General features: G+C 40.3%; 1 protein-coding gene across 1 annotated transcript in view; it reads left to right on the plus strand.

Moving 5' to 3' along the window:
- Tomosyn (syntaxin-binding protein tomosyn) overlaps window positions 1–23,610 on the plus strand; it is a 67,575-nt gene that overhangs the window by 15,691 nt on the left and 28,274 nt on the right. The window contains exon 5 of the mRNA XM_086969478.1: window positions 15,398–15,479. Coding sequence (XP_086825604.1) covers window positions 15,398–15,479 — 82 coding nt within the window. The remainder of the gene's footprint in view (window positions 1–15,397; window positions 15,480–23,610) is intronic.

A 23,610-nucleotide genomic window follows, 5' to 3' on the forward strand; every position in this document is an offset into this window, starting at 1 on the left:
CATGCACTATGCGCATCTCTAATAACAAAATGTAAGATATATAGCCTTCAGTATCCAAATATATTGCAGATATTTGTGATGTATGTAGTCTGCAGAAGTCCCTGCTTATATAATATTTTTATTTAGAGAGTATAGCTTTCTACAAATGTAGTTGCTTTGCTGAGTAGCATAGCAAGTTGTGGTCCCTTTCTGGCCCCATGCACATTCTGAAACTAAAAGGAGCAAAAAGACATCTTCAAAGCTTGTATCTTCTTAAAATTTTTATCCATAAAAGTATATAGTAGATTACTAGTAAGTCAACCTTCTTCTGTGTTTTATGGCCTATCTGCTTGAACTAGCTGGCTTAATTTATTCTTAAAACATCCGAGAAAATTATTACCGTATAGTTAAACGATTTCGCAGTGCTAAGCCTTGATAGTGTTAATCGGTTCACAATTTCGAATCTGTCTTAGCAGTAGAAATATTAAGTAAGCGACGTCCAATATTTAAAAAAAAAAAAATATATATATATATATATAGTAGTTTATGTAATGTTGAAGTTATCTAGCCAGACGACGATGAAAATAAGTGCTATTCAGATAATGCTAAGTTTCTTACTGCTCAAAGGATCGTTGATATTTTGCGTCAAATCTCTCAGCTATCTTCCCTAATGGTGGTAGGTACACATGAAGCTTTTCCTCATTGCATTAGTCATTGAGAGACGTTACAGCAGTCAGTGTCGCTGCTAATGTCCATAGTTACCAAAACCAGATATTTTATCCACTTATAACCTTTGGTTGACTGTAGTACCTTCTCATCTAATAGCTTTCTTTCCATTTCGCTTCTTTCTTTCGAGCGCATTTCAGCGAAATATTCAAATAAATAGATTCCCATAGCGTCTTATAGGGGAGGAACTGGCCCTTTTCAGATGCTTCACAATTTACTATGGCTCAAATTATACTACGGTGGAAAAATGTACAATACATTAGTTACAATAATTTGTTACCCAAACGATCCTCTCAAGCTCCACATCTACTCGCATCTGTTACCATTGAAATAATTATTCTATAATTGTACAATTTCCATTATTACTAAATCAACGTATAAAGGTTCGGATTATGTGCTTTTAATTTCGTAGCATGATTACGTAACATCTGTGACTAAGTAATGAACGTATAAATTACATTGTATTATCACGATTGCACTATATTGATCTGATTTACGCATATTTGTTATGGATTCTATTCCAAACGCAACCGAACTTAATCAATAGATCGCCCGATATTATCAGATGCACAACTGAGCGACGCAATATAAATAGTCGACGTTCTGTTCCTGATCCAGGCATTCTTCAGTTATAAAAATCAGTGAAGCTATTCGTTCCATTTGTGGCGCTGATGAATGCCTTCATACATCCATATGGGCTACTTATAACGAAAATGACCATAACCAGTTGGCATAACTAACGCGTGATATAATTGACCGAAATCTACTTTTCAACACTCTAACTACTAGTTACCTAACAATAACAAGTGGTGGATGTTATTCTAGTTTGATTTAAATTATCATTTGATTATTTATTGCAGGTGATCATTTAAAGACCGATTATATTCGGAACTGAAAGATCAAAAACAAAAGAGAACACAGTATTTTACTATGTTTTTTGCTACTCGTAGAATTTGTTAGTGAATTTCTTCCCTTTCATCTCATCGTTCCTTTTCCAAAAAAAAAAAAAAGAAATATTAGCGAAAATACCTCGAAAGACTTGAGAAATACAGCGAATGTGTTCAAATAATCTGAAATTCGACCTGTGCATGCAGGCAAACCTAATCAAAGGTCAGCCTTTGATTAGTTACAAAGCCTAGAGAAAGGCAGGCCTTTAGCCGATAAAAACCGGGCGTTTTATCCGTCCTTTTCTTATGTTATTTTTTTTTTTATTTTTCCGAATTACCTATTTTCACAGAACGTTTGGGGTGGTCAAAAAACTCGGAAAAAAAACTCACGGGAAACAAAATCGATGCGAGCGCAAGGGTGGTAATGCTTAGATGAGTGATCTAAATGAAAATAGTGATGTTTACTATCATAACTTTATGTGAAATTATTATGATATTCCTGTACCTTTCTTCTTTTCTATAACTTCGTGCTTTTTCGAACATTATATGGAACGGTGTATATACATATGTTTATATATGTATATATAGATACTAGCCTAGCTTTGTCGATGGCCGGCAGGAACGACTGCTTTACAACTACTCACTCTGCGCATACATAGCAGTATACGTATAGTTATATACTATATCATTTCATGTATTACGACTCGACCACGCTTCACCGGCGGGATATTCTCATTTTGCAACCGGTGTTTTCTAGCGCCCTATGGATCCAATTTCAAAACCTCGCGAGCTCCTCGTGTGCGTATCGAGTGAACCGGTTTCGGGAAGCTACTGACGTTTCGCACGGCTTTCGGCGCCCGACGCCATCGGGGGTGCCCTCCAGCACGAGTTCGCAACAACAGGGTCACACTACTAGGCCTTTCTCTGTTCCAAAGCATATCCTGAGCGTCGTGATAGCACTCGTTATGATCGCAGTTCTTCGCACCTCCTAACGTGGTCAACTCCTACTCTTCGGGTTCCTGGTTAATGTAACAGGAACTACATCGAAGCCGCGTACGTATTCATTAGCTCGTAAGAAAGCACACTATTAGCGTACGGTTTTGTTTACGCCTGGGTGCTTACGATGACGGGTTGGGAATACCAAACCTCGGCTGATTTTGGCAAGACTGATAGTAATTCCCTCGGACTGGTCCAACAATATGTGCCTTCGTTTAAAGCGTAACTGTCCATTCATCGCGTAACATCCCAGTTACTGCCCGCCACCGATGACTGGATAGTGCATAAGCCCTGGTTGAAGTACTGGGAATAGTTATTTTTTATAGCGGGCATACAATTTTGATATTCGCAGTGTCGCCTTTGAACCTGAGAGTTGTAAACAAAACTCGAGCCCGCCGGTCCATTATTCCTCGTATATATATATATATATATATATTAAGATGATTGTCATATAATTGTTATACTTAATGCATTTCCAGTTTCAACTGGCTGTTATCACGTACTTTACACAGAAAATATTACATATCTTCTATCCGCCCGTTACTCGCCAGCGCTGAAACCCCAAACTTAAGGGGCACATGGTGGTCTGGGTTTGGGTCTCAGCGCTTTGTTCCAGCCATTCGATGGAATGTCTAGCGGAGATACCTGACAAAAAACCCGGTCTAACCTCGTCATTGTTACAAACTCAGTGGGACTGCATAACTCACGAGAATAACTGATCTGGCTTGCCGCATTTTGGAGAGTTTGCAGCAGGCTGAAGAAGCAATAGTCCTTGACCGATACCCCGCCAACAATGTGGCTAGTAGTGCTTGCTTTATATTGTGTTACGACTTAAAGATCGTGCCCAGCCCAGACAACTGAAATATTTTTGAACACAAACTGAAAGAACATAGTTGGCTTTTCTTAAAAGTTTTTCTAATATGTAAGAACGAAAGGAGTTGCCAATTACGAGGACCGCATCTCAATAAAAAGCCCCTGGTGGACGAATTGGACTACTACGATTACACTTTATCGAACATCATAAAAAACAGCAAACTTTATCACTTTTGCAAACTTCATCATAGCAGCGAATTCGTGATCTAGGCGATTTGACGCTCTATGCAGGACGGTAAGGAAAAGGATTACTCTTTAGTAGACGGGCCTGGTAGCATCCGTCCTACAAATTGGAAAGCCCGTGTAGTGTGTTATTTCTGTAGACTACGCGGGCATTTTCAAGAAAATTGCCCACGCATGCGATCGGTGGACGCCAAACCAAGCTAGGAGGATACCTCAGCTGTATAGTTCATGGAAACTGATGTTCGCCGGAGCTTGGGATAAACATTGAACTGAGGGGTATTGGTTTAGTGCATATCCCGCTGGACGCCGAAGCAGAGATGAGTGTTGTATCGACCGTGTTCCTCGTATGCACCGATTTGTGGTCTCGGGTCGACAGTTGGGTTCCTTGATGCTCAGTTTCTGACCGACGCAGGGAAATTCAGATAAAAGTTAGCTGGGAGCAAATGAAAACATTTGCTGACAGCGACAATCTGGGATGACGCATGAGGCTCTTCCTAAGGGGTAATTTCGCTTGACTAATGAACAAGTGGTATAAGTTCGTCAGGTCATTCTTATCCAGTTGTTGGCAAAAGCAGTTAGCTGATGCCCCTGGACCGGCAAAATGGGTTACAGGTTTCTGCTCAACCAAGCTGATAATGTAAGTGGTTCTTTTATGAGTGTGTCCACAACGTCGTATAGAGTAGTCACAGATCCGGAAAACGATAGCAAATCCTAGATAACCGATTTTCAGAAGTGACCCGTTTACGTATAACGCGGCAGTAAAGTAGGCCGGGCTCAGGAATGCATCTCACCTTTTAAACCGAAAGCTTCTGGTCCGCATCTGCCCACTGGATATATTACCGAAACTTCGTAGTGGAGAGAGATCGTGTAGCTGACTAAGGTCGTCTAATAGGAATGACAACCTAAGGCCAGTCCCCTATTTGGTCCAGACGGGCAACTAACTCCCACTGCATGCCCATTCGGGTCATCCCAACGCGATAGCCTACATTACGAAAGACGTATAGCAGATGCGGGTCGACGACGTCATCGAACCTGCTTCTGGTCTTTGGGTTTCGCCTGTCGTCCTCTTAGAAAAGAAGGGTGGCCTAATTTAATTTTGCCTGCTGAAGATTCAGCGCAGAAAAAAAGAGATGCGTTTTTCTCTTGTAGGGAGTCGACCACGCTTTCGACACGTTAGGGAAAGGAAGGATGTTTTTCCGCTTTAGGTCTGGTGCCCGAGGATAATAAAATATCATTTTGCACCCCGAAGCTTCGTTAACTTGAAACGGATGCTCTTTGGGCTGGTTAGCGCCCTAGCGATATTACGGTGTCTGATGAACCGGGTTTTGACTAGGTTGCGATATTAGATAGCTTTGGTTTACTTAGATTAGTATAATGTATATATATAGTGTTTTCCGGAGAAATCAGGAAACTTTGCATTATGTTCGACAAGTGCTCTCTGTTTTCAGCACTAAAAATCTAGTTTTCAAAGCGTCAAAATACCCCTTCACTATGCAAGAAGTTGTATATCTGGGTTATAAGCTGCACAGGGCAGCCTCGTGACTCAGAAAATGCATCCGTTATTACAATGCACTAACTAGCAAATCTGCTCTAGGCTTTGGTGCTGATCAAGCTCCAAAGAGGCGGCAAAATTGCCCTGCCTTCTAGAGACGATAGGATGGCCTAATTTTTTTTGCGTAGAACCGCGAGGCCTCCGACCAATCCTCCCACAATCGGCCGAATCGGCGGTGTTTGTTCTCCGCCATAAAGGTAATCCTGGGTTAACAAGGACCATTCATTGACCGATTGTTGTCCCTGGAGTTTAGGCGAAAGTTCGACAGTATGTTCGCATTTTTAAAGCTTGCGGAAGAACGAAATCGAGCTATAAGTGTTAGTTTTCCCAGATGCCCGTGGATCCACCAACAGCCTTTTGTCGAGGTAAGTATGGATTTTACAGGGCGCTGCGTGCCCCAAGCCATGCTGCCTTATTCCTGGTGAGTATATATAACTACACTCGTATCGTTCCTTTTTTCATCAAATGACGGCAAAGGATATTGCCTGACCTCCAGAATTTCTACGCAGCCATAGACAACGTTATAATGGACAAGGCAAGCCTAGCTCCTCCGTTTTCACGATGCTTCTAGCAATCGCTTTCACTGTAAACACTACGGTAAACGAAACCTTAGGCGCAACTCCGCTCGAGTCGCTTGATGGGTTTACAAGTGTATTGCCCGATGAGCTTCCAGAGTCGAACGAGGTTATTAGTCTCTCCGTAAAGCGGCTTATTTTTGGCTTTTTCGGCGGAGACGGGCGCTAAAGACATCTCTTTGAACCCGTTTTTTAGGCTTGAAGAGCCCGCGATTTTACGATGATATCGCCAGTGGTCGATGACACATTCCTAAAGCTGGTGCCCGGCTTGACGTTTGCATAGAATGCTGAGAAAGGAGTGGTGCATGCTATTTGATTATGAGGGCCAGGACAGAAATATGGCACCTTTAATCTAAGAAATATCAAAAAACTGGAAGCGAAATTAAAGTATCATGATCAGCAATATAGCCCAGCCGACTGGACACAAAGGTATATATTTTTATAACAAGTGCACTTCCGGTTATGGCCGGCTGTGGGTATATAATATCTCAGATCGGTCGCTTAGTTACTAGTTGTTAAGAGTGAAGTTCCATCATTATTGAAATATGTTTAGTCCAACTGTGGTGTTTGTCTATACTGTTAAGACAATATACCATACGCATTTATTTAAAGAGGATATTACAATATATTAGCCGAGTTCACTGTCTGTGGGCGATTATGTCCCTGCTTTGGTGTATGTTTACGGTGCCATCCAAACGAGAAAAGTTGTCGTCATTTATCTCCGAAGAAAATCTCTGCCATGGTGATAAATGATGTGGCTAGTTTGTTTCATACTACGAACTACTGGTGCATAAAATAGAAAAGTACAAGTCTAAGAAAGAAAAACATGTTACGAATAGTGGAGACTGTTCACATCGTGACAAACCGAGTTCGTCAAGCTTCGAGTACTAAAGTTCTGGTCACCCTACTAGCACATAGTCACTGTTGGGCTCATTCAAGTGTTGATGTGAACATGTCCTGTATAAAAGTACAGTTTCCGTCCTATCTCGCAACTCAAACGATCTCTTAGCCGGGTTCTGAAGATCAGGAGCGGTTAGTCAGACAAGAGTCGGCCATTATCTGATACTGCTAGTGACCAGCTGGTCTTTTTTCTTTGTCGGCCGGTGTCAGCGACAGGCATCGGGGCACAGCATACCATCTATTTAGATGGTTCCGAGGCGTTGAGCAGAGTCGGCAATCTCTATTTCCAACAATAGGAAAACTTATTCGCACAATGGTACGTTTTTTTTTTTCTATTTGCATTGCAAATTCTGTTATTGGGGCAGTTTTTATCGATGTTGCTTTTGTTGCCATTATGCTTCTCGGGTAGCTCGGTACGCGTTGCGTATTGCACTCAGTTGCTGTTAACGCAATAACACGCATCGTTTGCGAATACGCATCTACGTGCAGGGCATACGGACTTTGGGCGAAAGTCTATGAGCGAAACGATGACAAAAGAAATCATATAAGCGCGTTAACTCTACTCATGGCTGCTACTCGTTTGCGACGTGTAAGCACTTGCACGCGTCGTGTGGGTATGGCGGTATCTGTATGTGAGATGCTTCTGGCAACATGGGAGCAGCTCTAGCAAGTAGAATAGGGTTCATTCAGTTAAACGGACTCTGCCGAGTGGGTTGTGCTGTACTCGTTCGCCATTTTTCGTTCGCTAGTCACAGCTTGTTTTCGTCTTTATCGTGGCGTTGGTGGTCGTTGTCGAGCTTTGGCGTTACCTTGAACCTATAAGTTCGAACCTTGCTTCCTTTTTCACCTAATTTGGCTCCGAGTCTCCAGCCACCAATTTTCGGCTCCTCTTTCTAGTTCCCTTGCATTCACTAACCCCGAAGAGAGCTCCTAGGAACTCACACAGGTCCGTACCGTTGCAACCCACTCTGGACAAAACAAAAGGAACAGCTACACAGGGGGCGGATAGCAGCTGTTACCCGGGCGTAGGCAATGCCTATGATGGGTAGCTGCCTGTTGCTTCCAATAGGTCTATTGCTACTCTTGTCTGTTTCAGCGTAAGATCCCGGTAAAGAGCAGTGTTATTACCGAACGAGCCTGACAGGAATGTAGGATTTCTTCTAGTTAACTGGCAGGTCTAGTGCAAGCTGAACAATCGACACAAACAGAAAGTAACAGGACGATTGTTTGGGGCCAAGTTAGATGTTGGGGTGCTTGGAATTGTAGTGGAACAATGTATGCAACAAAGTTGCTTGGTGGTTACGAAAGGGACTCGAAGGAACAAAACGGAGATGGAAACTAGGACAGCCTTTGCTGGCTACGTTGTATGGTTGTGAGTACGGACATGGGGGAAGGATCCAGGGAAGTTACGATCGCCGTCAATAAGCTTGCCGCCGGACAGCTTTGAACGGATGTTGGCTTTCAGTCGTTTACTACTGCTACTATGGCTCGGTTTTAGAATAGTTTTCGTCTCTCAAAAATTTAGGGTCAACCAACCAACCAAGAAACAAATAAATAGAAGAGGCTCGACTCCTTGCCTTGGCCCCTCTGGAGTCGGCTGCCCCGGAATGTGGGATACCAGACTGCTTTTTTCAGCAATTATTTTTGGATACCTTATCATTACCTATCATCTTCTAGCGGACAGAAGTTTCAGCTATCTGGCCGACGAACTTCAAATAAAAACAATGGGGTATACAAGGGATGTAAGTTTGGGACGAAAAAACGGTAAAGGCAGTTGTAGCGGGAATGGACGTTCACTTAGTAGTAATTTTCATCCAGCGAAGCTTATTAGCCAAGCAGGCGTTCTTTCTTCTCGCGTTCTTTGCTTTCGTATGCCACGGACATTGATGCCTACACCATTCATTCAATGTTAGCACGCACCCTGCTCTCTTTGGCCTGACTATTACTTCAATGGCGTAGCACTGAATAGGAAAATATTCGCATTAGCAGACAGGCGCTTCTTTAGCATCCCGATGAAACCCAAAATTTAGTACCTACGTGTGACATAATCTTAAATCTGTTGGTCAATGAGATTTGTACCGATACTGTCTATAGTAGGTGAGGCGCCTGGCTGTGCAACGATTGACAAGAACGATTGGCAAGAGCGTAGACTGGGAATGGGACTGCTTGAGAAAACAACGGAGCCGCTGTTCCGTTCCGTTGCATTGGTAATTCAATACGGTTAAAGGACGGCAAACTGCTATAACGATCTGCGCCAAGACGCTACTAGTACTAGTAGAGATTTATACAAGTTATCGTTCACTTCACTACACAATGCTCTTAAAGTGTCTCTAAGACGGTGTGACAGAGACTCGTTGATAACAAACTCCATTGCTGCAATTACTCGCTGATCATACAAAGAAATCAATCCAACAAATCGAGATTCCTCGATCCTCCTCCCGATCCATTTATGGAATTTCCCCTTTTGCGTGCTGAAATATCAGTAAAATACGCTGGTAGTTGCGATAAATATACGCAAAAGCTAGTAATACTAGTAAAATATCGCCTTTCTAGTAGAACAAATGCTTTTTAAGGTGCACGTCAGACGGCAAACTATTCTGACAGTGTTGCGCAAATGTTTTGTTTGAATATTTAGGTATCTGCACAGATCCGCACTACCCACTTTATAGAAACCGCGGTATTTCTTATTTTACTGATATTTTGCACGGTAGAGCTGTGTTAGATATAATCACGGCACTTTACTAGAAAAAGGACAAACATTTCTAATTAGGGTTAAACCTGAAAACGGCCTCTTCAGGTGATAAATTTAGATTGCGGCATCACAAATGTACAACGGCAGGCATGTATAAAGGACATTTTTGCAGGGGAAGTAATAAGTATGCACTTCACGAACATATGCAGCGTACTGGATTTTCAAGATGTAGGAAATGCGACTGCAAAACTGACTAGAAAAATCTTTTGGGTCTGTTTAATCTAACAAGTCCAGGTAGGTTAGTAGGTCACTTGTCTTCTGAAGGCGGTAACGGGTCGGATATGTTTGGGAGAACAGATTACCTATTGAATATCATTCCACAACCGCTTAAAAGAATTCGACGTAGGAACACTAATTAATTATTTCTTAGAAATCCACAGATTATAGTAAATTTAAAAAAAAATTATAGTAAAATACGACCCTTTAATTCCTAATCTAAGTGAGTGATGTTACTCTTCTTTACGATATGTGCAATTGCTTACGTGTAAGATACTGATGTTTTTATTTTTTCTAGACATCTTTGATAATGTCTCGGGATAGAATTCTTTCAAATAGGCCTATCCAGTACGTGCAAAATTTGTGGAACTGAGGCCAGCGCCGTAGACGAGGCGCAGTGTAAACGTAATAATTATTATTGCTCACGAAGCACGGGAGGATCGAGCGCTGAATGTTCGAGGAGATTCGCCGAATGAAGCATTCGATCGGTGAAATGTCGCGGCGTTGTCTGAATGGGAATACCAGCGCCAACGTTGATGGCGACGATGCTGGGGCTGGTGTTTATACTGATAATAATAATGACAGACTGCGTTTGCGAGATGCTGGGAGAAGCCGCAAAGCGTAACTGAGAAACTATAACGTTTAATGGTTAACTTCTGCATTTAGTTAAAATCAAACTAGCAAACGGGGCAAATCAGGCTGCTGCTGCGCTGGACAAAGGAGTGAAAGGAGCAACGAGAATATATCAACGGGGCTTTGGCCAGGCGGGAGGTAAGAAAGTGAAGGTAATCGAATAGAACGTGAGCGTTTGCATTTGTGCTTATGTCTATGCGTGGATGTTCTACGGGCATGCGTACGAAATTAAGGCATCGTTGTAGCATGCATAAAGCAGTAAGCGTGGCTATTGTTCTGCACCAAATTATGGCGTCTTGTTTGTCGATCATTTGATCCTGAGGTTTGCTATTCCGTTCCCATAATGCAAGCAAATCAAGTGAAAAGCAGTTACTATTTTATAAGTTGCTTCTCTTCCGAGAGCTCACTGTAGACTGATAAGGACAAATTTCTCTGATGAAGAATCTGTCTAGAAATAAACAGGTAATTTATGATTGTGCTTACGGCGTACTAGAGCTAATACTGTCTTATTTTAGGCGTTTTATATACCATCACGTCATTGTCAGTATCTAGAATCATAATAATTAAATTTATATTTTCCATTTAATGCACTCAGTTTCGTCCAGACACTTTCGGATTCCAGATAATCTATTATCGAATTACTACCATTTTCAAAATTTCTGTATAGAACATTACATATTTAGCGTTATGAAAACGTTGCTATTGTATTTACGGAGGCTTGTTTAATATCAGCCAAGAATAACTTTATGCAATTATTTTTGAATGTATTATAGTTTGCTTGCCCTGGACTCTTCTGAACTTCACTGTGGCCACCAGAAAGGTTGTAATTCGTGTATGGAGGACACGCACGCAGCCTTTATGCATCCGTCTGCTATGGCATTTGCCCATCTCCATTAACATATCTATCAAAAGTTTCTTTGGTGAAAATCTTTCCCGCGGACGTCTAAGTTCAAGCTAATAGCTCATACCGAACGATAGCTATCATCAGGATAGAAAACAGGCGCTGTTTTTCCAAAGGGTATATGTTCGGTGCGAATAACGTTTATGTGCGAAGAAAGCATGATCAAAAAGATTATATATACAACCATTGCATACCAGCGCTTACCATTCGTATATCAATTCTACTTTTCTTCTCGAAGTATACAGGGAAAGTGTTAAATTCTTGCTGCATCGACAAAATCCGGTCATCATTAAGAAATTTTGTTTTGTATCTTGAGACGATGGGGCGGCGGGGGCGGGGGGGGGGGTATTAGGTTCTACGTAGTATAAAAATTTCTACAAAGCTTTACCGCCACCAGGAAAACTGAAAATTTTCAAAGAAGGGCACAGTAGCACGTTTTCCTATTCCATATAACGTTTGTTGACTATTTCTTTTCAATCCCATTTGACTGTCTTCGTTTTATTGTGTTTGTGTGATCGCGAGCGACGCTTGCATAAGCTCATTGTTGCTGCTAGGTCCTTCTTAATATCTTGTTGGGCGTTTACTTACAGCATTGTTTTTTAAAAACATGAGGGAAAACAGCTAGCTACAGCGGAAGAAGAGTGCGCCGAATCATGAAAACCGTATTTGTATTGAAGCTCGCACCCTTAGACTTGCACATTGCTGCTATACGTAGTTTGTTCTTGGCTAACTTTTTCCCGTAACAGTTCGTCCAATCCAGTTTAGTTACGACCCTTCTTCAAGTCCCACGCTTTGAAGCTGCTCTAGCCATTGAGGTACAGGGCCGCGCATACTGCAGGTACATATAATTATATAGGGGGCTTGGTGGGACGGGAGTTCCTGAGTCTTCTAGGAAAGACAAATGTTTTCTTAACGAAGAGGCAGTCACAGACCCAGTTCTATCATTGTGAAGTGAAATTAAAAAGACTATTTGATCGAAGGTCGTACTCCTATGAAAACGGATGAGGAACATTTGAGTTACCTATGCTTCGTTTGCAGGCGAAATCATGTCGAACGTAGGTTGTGATTCTTCTTTTCCCACTTGGATTTCTGCACGTATGCACAGCTGATAGTTGGCATAGTAATGATTTTTAATTGCCAATTCAAATGATATTCTAAAATTATTAGAAGCTGGACGGCGAGCTACAACGGTTAAAAGCCGCTTGAAAAGTGTGCGAAATCGCTTTAATGTGCTTTGCCCCGTTCGTAGGAGCATTAACGTATTCAATATCGTTATACAAGAGCTACCGGTTCGGCTTTTTGTTGGAGGCGAGGGTCCTACTCTTATTTCTAGATAGTGACGAGGTTTTTCTTAGGACCAAAAACTCTTCAAATAGGTTTGAAAATACGCTTCCAAGTGCTCCAAGTATAACAAGGTTTGCGTTTGATAACGATACTAATTCGATCGAGTTTTGTCCCACCACGTACTTCGCTTCAGTAAGCAAGCTGCAACACTGCAATGCAATAATTGAACTTGAGGTTTTATTCCAAACGATCGATATTTGGGCTTTTCTGCGATTCAACTGTAACCATAAGAGTTACCTAACTATAGCTTTTCTCTATGTTTCGAGCTACGTACCTGGTATTGCTGTTGGACGTTCGTTAACATCAGTGCCCATGATTGGTACTAATAATTGGCCGCTAATATTAGAGTAACGTTGTGGTCTAGGTTCGAATTTGGGCATAGACACGCTTTGTCGAGCCATACGTTTGATGGATTACTTCACGGCAATACCGGACGTGAAACTCGAAGCACTGAGAGACGCGAACGCAATCTTTAACGTCCAAGAAGTCCACACATGTTTAGCATTAACAGCCATTAAAATACTTCATGAATGGTAATATTTAGCATCTTATATATTTTCTCGTAGGTTTTTTGTGGAGCAATTGTCAAATTATTCGGCCAATGCTTACAGTCTAATGGATAAAAAACAGTAATTGAAAAGATTAAGCTGACTCGTCGCATGAACGATGGCAAGCCATGAGCGGTTTATGGGCGATTTTAGGCCTACCGCTGCTAGCGAAGGCAACGCGCTTATAACGTAACTATTTTTTTTGCCTTTTTTTTTTTTTATTAAAAGCGCATTAATGATTGCAATAATCGCTTCGTAGGCATTGCCTATAACCGGTAATACGCAACGAAATACCTGTATGTTTAGCAAGAAAGAACACGGATAATATACAAACTGCTCGCAGACCTATATCCTAATCTAATGAAAAGTAATAGCTGCGTTCAAAGCGGATCCACAGACTACCGCATTTCCTTAAATATGATTCTAACGACTTTCAGAACGATTATTTTTCTACCATAACTACGCGTATGTCTTGCCCAGGCTGTAAAAAAAGTAATTTTCGCAGCGGTAAGAGAGCTGAAAAATATAGTCCATTAATTTCGTGTGCCAGGCCGTGTACATATATGCGCTTCATTAGATGCAATTGAACTAAAAATGGGAGTCTGAGTGCCTCATAAACGGAGTAGAGGACACAAGGCAACACGACGTTCTGTTATCGCTCAGTCCCTCGCCTGTTATTAGTACAATACCCAGCCACAGTGACACAAACGTAATGCGAGTGAGAAGAAGTGATATACCTAACTTTATACGGAAGCAGAAATAAGCACAACATTCAGCCTATCTAATACAGTGGCTCACAAATTTGACGTAATGATTATTGAGTGGAAATAAATTTATGAAAATAAAAGGCACGCATATTTGTAGAATAATTCATGATCACATGTTACACTGAAGCAACGTTAAAAGTATTGTTTTCAAAGCAATCTCAGAAACGTTCGTTCGCCTTTCAAGTGAAAGAAAACACATCGATACTTATATTGTTTTGGCATAACACAATGACCCCAATCACTATGATACATTCGCCGGAATGTCGCGTGAACGTATAGACTATTTGGTCGTCGAAGTTTCATCTGTTTTCGAATTGAGTCATACGGGGCTGAAGCTCTCATCTGACCTCAGAAAAACGATGAGAGTGGGCTGCAGGTGAGCATTCGGAAACAATATGGGACAAATTTTTTTCCCAAATTCCCGTAGAGAGCTTAAGACTAAGACTTGCGTTAGAAGGTGGCTTCGGATCGCACAGGTTGTGCTCGCTGATTGAGCACGACGTAGACATCGCTACTGCAAAACCTTACCGTTAAACTACCACAAGTGAACCAATTAGCTAAGAACATCGAAATCGACCATTTCATTTACGACTGCCCGGAGTCTCAGCTTTCAAGCCATTTGAGCGCGTTCTGTAGCAAAAAGAAGATGAAAGCTACAGGAAAACTTTGGCTATGGTGGCCTTTTTTAAGAGAGAAATAGAAAATTATCAAATTTGGTTAGTGCCCCATTAATAGATTTCGCTAAAAATGTGCGTCCATATGGTGTCCGTAGAAGACTATAGACTTAACAGGAATCCCACGCACAAGTGTTCTCCATCAAAGTCAGACAGAAGTTCTCTGAAGTGAATCATAAGGCCACTCAGTAGTTTAACACACTGTCGCCGCTATCTCGCCCATATTTGTATTTGCTGGTGTGCTACGTAGAATAGAGATGATATAATGATGAGACTCTAAGAAGTTTCTATATAACAACCTCAATTCAATTGCTGTCGCTAATTGGAAGATGTTTAAAAATACGGATAGGAATGTTTTGACATGAGATGTAAATCCCAAACTGCAGTTGCATTTTTTAAGCAGGAATCCGTCAATGATGCCTCTGTTGATGCGAAAAAAACATCTCTATTTAGACAAAGTTAAGAATAGGCCAAGTCCTGTAAAATAACAAACACTTTCAATACTAATAACAACAATAATAATGATTCGCGTACATTTCTCGCGGAGCTGCTGGCGTATCCGTCTTCACCACTACGTCTACTGCAATCCCTTCTGAGCTACACACAAGATGAAAAAATATTTTTATCTCTCAGAGAAGTGTGTCGTTCTTAAAAAGGGCACGTCGATGTTTACTACGAATTCTAGTATGAAGTATGCGTGAAAGCCGAAGTATGAGTGACAAGAGACGATTACGTATGTAAATATACATGACTCTGACTAGATTGCTCGCCGGTAATGGAATACTAGCGTAACATTACTAACGATAGTGGTTATCCTTATTGTAAGTGTGCTGATAACATGAAATTACCCATGACCGACTTTGTAATCTTTAATTGTTTTTTTTTTTACAGCTTAGGTCGACCCGGTGTCGAGATCACACTTCAACATGTGCTCGACTATCCCGTCGTGCAGCTACAGTTTATCGTCAATGAGGTAACTACAAATTGAGTTAATATTAACTTTATGCTAAATACTACTGTAATGCGTCGGAGTACCACATCGTATCTATTTTTTTTTACGTTTTATTTAGATAACAACTTTTTTTTTCAGTAAAGATTCTACATTGAAGTTCATAGTTATATGCTTGCATCTCATATGGATATTTTCAAATTTAACTTTGAACTTTCCCGTTCTAACCATATGCACACAGACACAAATATACGATTGGCAGTCCATTTACATTAGTCCATTACTATTTAGTGACATAGAATACATTGAAGACAATTTAGTGCTATGTCATACTAGAGTAGTGAAGAGTGAAGTTTTCCTTTTCAGGACGTTCACTGATAGTTCCTGTTAGTTATCAGTGCCTAGAGAACTTTTCATTCGGCTCTACTAGCGTTCAATGAATAGATAATAAGCTCATTTCTGATTGGTGATGATTTATTTTTCTACTGCATATGTTGTGGTGTTGCAATACGGGTAGGACCACAGGAGTCTAAGTCCAAGCAACCGTTTGATTTACAAGTGAAGTGACCGTCTTGGCCATGAGGCCAATAGTAATCACCATCTCGTTAGGCAAAGCTGTCCGCAGGGAAGGGTTCAGTTTTATATATTATAAAATCTGTTACAATTTAGATTTGAAATGTACCGTTCAGAGCGAACTATGACAGTGAGATAATTAAACGGATGAAACTACTGAAAATTCTAGCTGGGTTACCAAGAAAAGCATATGGCTGAGAACTTACGGAGAGTGGTCATAGCAAAAACGTTCCTCTATTATAGGAGGTTAAACGGTACTTTTCGTTAGAGCCTTCAGCTTATCTTCGGCACAGTCAAACTTTTTCAGCTGAACTTCGAAATTACCATTCTGCATTGCTACAAAAGCTGGCAGGAGAAGCGTTGCTAGTTTTATTTGATTGTGCCTGGGTTTGTACTGTTTCTAAAGCAACCTTAGTTCGTTTTTGTATAAAGTATTTATGGGTCTCGTCTGTGCCAAGGTCTCTCATACGTGGCATATTACGAAATTCCTATTCTTAGCTTTCTGAAACCTAGTTTTTATTATCTATGAATATTACATATAGTAACAGCAGCGTGAGACGAATGAGACTATGATAATTTACTCGACTGCTAATTATTATTGAACATGATAATAATAGGATAGAAAGAGTAATGCATTTTTTACTGATTGAAGCCGAACCCTCTCAAATATGTTTATATATATCAAATAATAGCTCTGTAAAAGGCCGTCTAGATATGGTTTTAGGACAGGACCTAAGTTTCCTTAACAATTCTTCGTTCTCTCAACCCTGGATTTATCCTATAACTATTATAATTTAATGGAAAGATATTGAGTTATCGAAAAAGCTAAGAAAAAAAACTAAGTTCAAAGAGAAGCATCTGTTATTTTCTCACTTTAAAATAGTTCTATTGAATTAAATTGCGTCATTTTGATGGATGACCTTCTGCCATTTTTTTCTGTTACCATTATATTCCATCACTGTAAAATATATTTGGTTTCTGGACGAAAAACTGTGACAAACGACTTTTGCGTCCCTTCATTAAACTAAATTAACGCCATTTCTACAGAGGCCAAAAATGACAGTTCAAAGGCGCAAAATCCAGGCCATCTGGCGGATGCATTAAAATTTCCCATTTGAGTTCTTTCAATTTTTTTTCAGATAGCTGAAAATCTATTTAGTCTGACATTGTCATGATGGAAGACGACGCCTTTTCTGTTCATTAGTTCTGGTCGATTTTTTCAAGTGTTGACAGAAGAGGTGTGAATTAACCGTTTTGTCGTTCGGCGACAACTCAGGACGTGCGATCCGTTCCAATCCCATCAAACACAGAGCACTACTTTCTGTAGTATCTGTCGGAACTTTGTCACATATTGTAGAGTATAATCTCTATATTTTTCATTTGCATACTATTTTCGTACGTGATCTATTTTTTTTTTTTTTTTTTTTTTTTATCGCCTGATCGACCGCTTTAGGAACGGCTCAATTTCGTTGGGTTTCACAGATAGAAATACGATCGAGTAAGCTTTTCTGGATTGGTTCACATTAATCTTATTCAACTGTCTTACCAGTTTTATCAACTTTTTCCATAATTTGTTGACTACTACGACGAGCATCTTTTACATCGAAGGCGGCAAAACCACCTTTGAGTCATTTCTTCCGATAACGCGCCTTGATGTTAACGGTGAAAAGTTTCCTATGGTTCTGAACAGCATGGAAATTTTTTATACAATTATATGGAAAATTAATTAAGTGGAACAATATGGAAAATTTTTGCAAAAAATTTACTCATCTCCAAAACACTGCGTCTCAAGTTTGAGTAAAGGAGACGTTTCAAGAGTGCCAAATCACGGCTTTCAAATGACACCAATGCCGATACGCGCCATATCGCATGGAATAGGTGACTTTAAAGCATCTAGCTAGGAAAGCAGTCGATACTTGTTTGACAAATAACGTATGCCCTTTCTACATATACTGAGACGTTGGGATAACAATTTCATCGAGGGCTTACCCATATTTCAGCGCAGAAGGCGCATTCAAACCTCTGATGAAATTACGTTTTAAAGAAAGTACGTTGTCGGGTACCAGTGATTAGCTAAGCGTTTTCGTTGTCTACCACTATAAGAGTAGAACTTCTTTTGGTAAAATCTCACAAGGCAGTAGTGCTCTAGCACCTAGCACACAGTACAATAGTTTTTCTGTTGAGCTTACTCTAGCTATTTTTACGGCAGCCGGAGTGCGCCCACATCAGTGAAGCTGTTGTCCTTCTACTGGAAAATAGAGAACGCCCAAACGCGCTTCCGTTGCTCTCAGCGCGCAATTGGCACCATTTTGGTGGTTCGCAGCAGTTCATAATGGATAATTCCACAAATATTCTATTCGATAAATAATTTTAATAACGACATCGTCGAGCTTCTCTTACTTAATTGCACTTTGAATAGTAGTTAACCCGCTTACTAGAATATCTCTTAGTTAGCAAGCGAGAAGGCCCGCCATGCAAACCTGTTGCCAAATTATAGCTATAGCATATTTGAAAGAACAACTGTTTTTGTACAGCAAGGCCGATAAAGGAGACTTTATACGATCCTGCAGACGTGCACGTAATATAAACTCCTGCTGCGGCCTACTGCTCCTTTAAAGAATTTCAAGTACCATTTGCCAATGTTTCATTTTATTCATCTGGAAGTACAAATAACAGCGATCAACTACCCAATTTTTTGATTGAAAATGCTTTCTAAATATGCCTGCAATGATACAGAGGCAGGGCCATATTATGAAAGATTTACATTCAACTTATTGGGTTGTCAATCTACCAATTAAGCTCCAAAATCCTGTAAATATGTAAAAAAAAAAATTCACGCTAGCATGAGAGCAAAATGTACTTATCATTGTATTAATGTGCATTTCAAGCTTCCACAAGCAATTGTGTTTTTTTGTACTAAGGCCCGTATTACGAGCGATTGAAGCAAGACTGACACCCTCGAAAATGGAATACGACCCATTCGGACCAGACCAATGCATAGCAGTTAGAAATCGAACTGAAAACCGTTGGCAAAACAGGACAAATATTGTTATCAGCCAAGATCCGTATCCAATCCCTTGCGAACATTTAAGGAAGAGCTTGTCGTTTAGGGACGATCCGGCCATGTGTTTGAGGTCACGCATTCACCATGTAAATTGTGTCCATCAAAGATAAAGGACAAAAAGTCTCAGTTGAAAGCCTCTAGCTAAAGCGAATGTCTATTTCTACTAGAGCAGGCGAAAACACCGAACTTGAGCGCGAACCATTCCTGGATGCTCTGGCCTGTAAACTTACCACTGAACTATAATTGAACCTTTAGTCCAAAATAATGTCATATAAACCCTTTTTAAGCTCTCAGATTTGCTATCTATTGATACTGACAGTGATGTAGGTTTGGGCAGTAAATATAACGTCGCCAATAGAATAGACAATATAGATTGCAATGATTCAGTGTAGTCCAGGATCCGATGATGCTTCTACAATATTATGTAGTTACATTAGGTATATGTGTACAGTATCGCTGCTACGACATCTAGGAATTAGTTGTTCCTTGTTTATTTGTCTATATAAAATACCTTTAATATAGCATAGCAGTTAAGTAAGTGGTCGGCGGAGATCGACCGAGTGAGATATTTCATAAAAGAGCGGTTTTACATATTATTTGTGCCCAAATCAATAACTTGATTTGATGTGCCCATAGATACCTTTGCCTATTACCTGCCTATTATGAGAGATTTCCGATTGATTTTATGAGACTCCTATACACAGTGACGGGAACGATTAGTCGGCTAGCTGGTTAAAGTCGTTCATTCCATGCCGGACAATATTTATATAGCAATCACGAAAATATACGTAGTCACTCGCTGATCTTTTTTACACACCACATTGCCTGTTTAACGATCCGTCGGAAATTATCTATTATAGTAAACTTGTAGTTCTGTATTACCGAAATGACCCACGATAAAATGGGTTACCCCCAAATATCGACTGTCTGTTAATCAATTTAACTTTGTTGAAGCACGTTTACTTCCACTATCGTTTTTCTAGCTGGCTAACATTATTGCGACAGGTACGAGAAGCTTTTTAATCTAAGCTCGCTTCTTCCTTCGATATGAACGAATATACTAAAAATAAATGCTATATGTAATTAACCAATGGTGAGCTTTGTGTATATATCAGATCTACATTTCACAAGCTGGGCAATATAAATTTTTACGTAGTACAAACTGGATTATTCCGGAAAAAAAAAGGAGTCACAGCATTATTTGGTTATCCTGCGGAACTCGAATATGCTCTGTCCAGAGAGTTCTCATTTTAGTGCCTAGTTTACCAATGCTCTATAACCGGTTCGACGAAAGCAGCTTGTCCGGTTCACGTGTCAGGTCAAAGTCGCCACTGTGGTAAGGGGAAAGGAAGGGAACAGACGGGACGACGGGGATAGAGGAAGCCCCGATGTAAGCTAAACCTGTAGTTAAGCATGGCTCTGCCATTTGTAAAGGCCGCCGCGCTGGCGGATTGCCTTCTTACTACAATTTAGGCAGCTAGCAGCAGATACAATAAACTGATTAGCTAATAAAGCCAATTACCGAGGATATACCGGTATATATTAACATTGCGTTAGAGCAGTTGACATCTTTAATTGGTTGATTTGCGTATTACTGAAATTACTCAGACTGAGATTTAATATTATACCGATTCCGAATGTTTTTATTGCGGCACAGCTTGTTACGTTAAATTAAAGTCAATATCTTAGTAAACGAAGCCGTTTATGCTTTCAGGTTCACTATTTTTAAATTTCTTGATAAGTGTCTCGCTACGACCAAACCTGACACAGAAGTTCTGCCGCTTCAGTATTTATTCCGACTTGACTGAAACGGCAATAAATGTGTCAAATTTTGTAAATTCTAAAGTATTTGTCGATCAGCAAAACTGCTAGTACTGACTGGGCGTTCCGAAGTTGTTAAATAACTCTGCGTTACAGGGAACCTTGTTAACCTTGACTTAGAAAGGTACAGAAAGCTCTTTAGAGATTACCTTCACTGTAGATTGCCTATGAAGTAAAGTAACTTCATTTCAAGTAACTAGAACTAAGAACTCTCCTTCAATCTACGAATAGGCACAGTTAAGATAAAATTATCCACTTGCGCGCCTACACCATCTGGTGTGTATTGTGTGGCAAACTAAAACGCAGAAATAGTTCTAGACACTATGCGTTGCATGCATCCTTCCGGTGAGGTGAATACATCCCGCTAAGCCTTGTCCGGCTCAGACGTGCAGTTTTCCCCTCTTCTATAGTAAGTAATACAGGCGTCTTGGCATTATTATCTATTTCAAGAAGAACTCCGCGTATCTTCCGGGCTTCCGTACATTCAGCCGGAATACCACATATAATTACACAATTAAAAGGGTCTTCGTGTTTTTTGTTCGCTTTGCTTTCATGCGGTTGTGCTGCTCCTTACATATTCAACCAGTCCGCATCTAATAGTGTTCTACCTTTTTAGTTCTCCCTTTAGATCTCAGACGTAACGCTAACCAACGTCTATCTCCGCTTTAGAAAGATGATCATATTTTGGATCGAGCCGTACCGTGTATGATACATATATACCTCATATAACTTATTACAGGTATTATATTAAATGTAGCACTTGAAATAAATAATTATGGCATCATATTGAAGCGCATTTAGTAGAGAATATTGTAACTATTACTCAGAGCCATCGGTACTTATTACAGAAGCAAAGTAAGTTTACTTGTCGCAGCGGATTTTGATCAACGTTTAAAAACTTCTTGACGCTACCCATTACAGTCTGTCGATGACTACCTAATGTTATTTGGTTTATTTGAGTGACAGAACCGAAAAAAAAATTGTGCCATTTTTAGATCTATTCTATCTATCCGTACTCGGAAAAAGCGAAATTTCCGTTAATCTTTCTGCGCACAATAAATGTTTTCCCTTTGAATTGGTATCGATATTGTATTCTTCTGCGTGTATTGCTGTTTAGTGCACGCGGTTTATCTGTATCTCTTGCGGCCTGTTAACGCCGTTTTCGCAAACGCCGTATCTCCGCCTGGGAATACGTTAGCAGGTGTATGTTCGGGTGCACCTGGGGAACAGTTTGTCCATCTGCTTTAGTTTATGAGATTAGTTACTTGGAACGGAGATGAAGGAGGCAGGACGATAAAGAAACAAACGCTGTTCAGGAGGAGCTAAATGATAACCCGGCAGACAGTCAGCCGACGATGGCGACAGTAACGATGATGGTGCTCCCCAATGGTAATGAGACGTCTTAGCTCCTAACTTCTATAGGCAGCAAACTATGGCTCGACCCTTGCTAAAAGGAATGGGCGCTCTGGATAACGGAGCATCTGGCGTCCTGTTCTTTATATCTAGATTTGGTACGGTTCGTTAGGGACAAAAGAAACAGAAACAACTGAAAGAGAAATTAAGTGACAGACCGTGCGTGATGCGTTTTGACGACAGGTAAACTTAATTAGTGTGTCCTTGTCCTGAATAAAAAGAGCGTTTGCTGTATCATCTCTTGTCGTGTCCTCTTCTTTCGATATCTGGACGCTTCCGATTACCATGTGCATTCGAGCTGGCGTTCGAGCAATTATACGAAATCGAGCATTATCAGACAGTTACACCCAGTAGCGTCTAGTCATCGAAATTAAAAGCACCAACATGCTTTATGCGTATTTTCTAGATAGAAATATCTTGTTTACACGCTAGCGTTGCACATAACAATCAGCAGTTGAAGATTTATATACCGTCAAGTATAAGGTCAAATAAATGAGAACATCGGATTTATGCACTTACTTCCTTACCTGCGGTAAATCTATAACCTATTGTTTACGGATCATAACTACTACATTTGATCAGAATTCCGGCCGATTAAAACCTCACCTTAACATTTAAATGCTAACAAGTCATAATCCGTCTGTACATTTTGTTATCTGTGTCGCGCATGAGCTCTCTACGTTGTTAAGCATGTTATAGTAGATTACCGTCAGCCACTTCAGTTCTCTACGATTCGGGATATCCTCTGAAAATGCATAAAATGCTGTAAAATTCGGATTTTCCGTTCTTTATAATACATTAATACATAAATTGAGAATATTTTTTCTATAACGAGAGTTTAATTGGTTGCCTGCCGAGACTAAATTGCTTAGATTTCATCATTGCACAAGTTCGATACACATAAAGCATTTAAAAATTGTTTATTTGGTAAAAAAAAAAAAATGTTAAAATGTGGCTAATAGCAGTGTATTGGTTCTAGAGTCGCCGCCGTAGAGTTATATTACATGTAATTTGCATTTCGAAACTTACTAACGATAGCTCGCTTCGGTTGGCACCGTTGTCGCATAAAATGTACACGCGGAAAATGCTCTTGCGTAAGATGTTTTTTAATTCGGTAACACTATTTTCTGTTGCGGGATTTCTTCCAAACTGTGCTGTGCTCTTTGTCATAGAGGTTTAACGGCTAAAAGTAAAAATTTCTTGAGAAAAAGCACAGATTATTTTTTAAAGAACAAAATCAGGCTTGGCGTAATGTATTAAGAGTTAACCATCCATCCATCCATC

The sequence above is a fragment of the Varroa jacobsoni genome, unplaced genomic scaffold (assembly GCF_002532875.2).
Source record: "Varroa jacobsoni isolate VJ856 unplaced genomic scaffold, vjacob_1.0 scaffold_738, whole genome shotgun sequence".
In the NCBI taxonomy this organism is placed as follows: domain Eukaryota; kingdom Metazoa; phylum Arthropoda; class Arachnida; order Mesostigmata; family Varroidae; genus Varroa; species Varroa jacobsoni.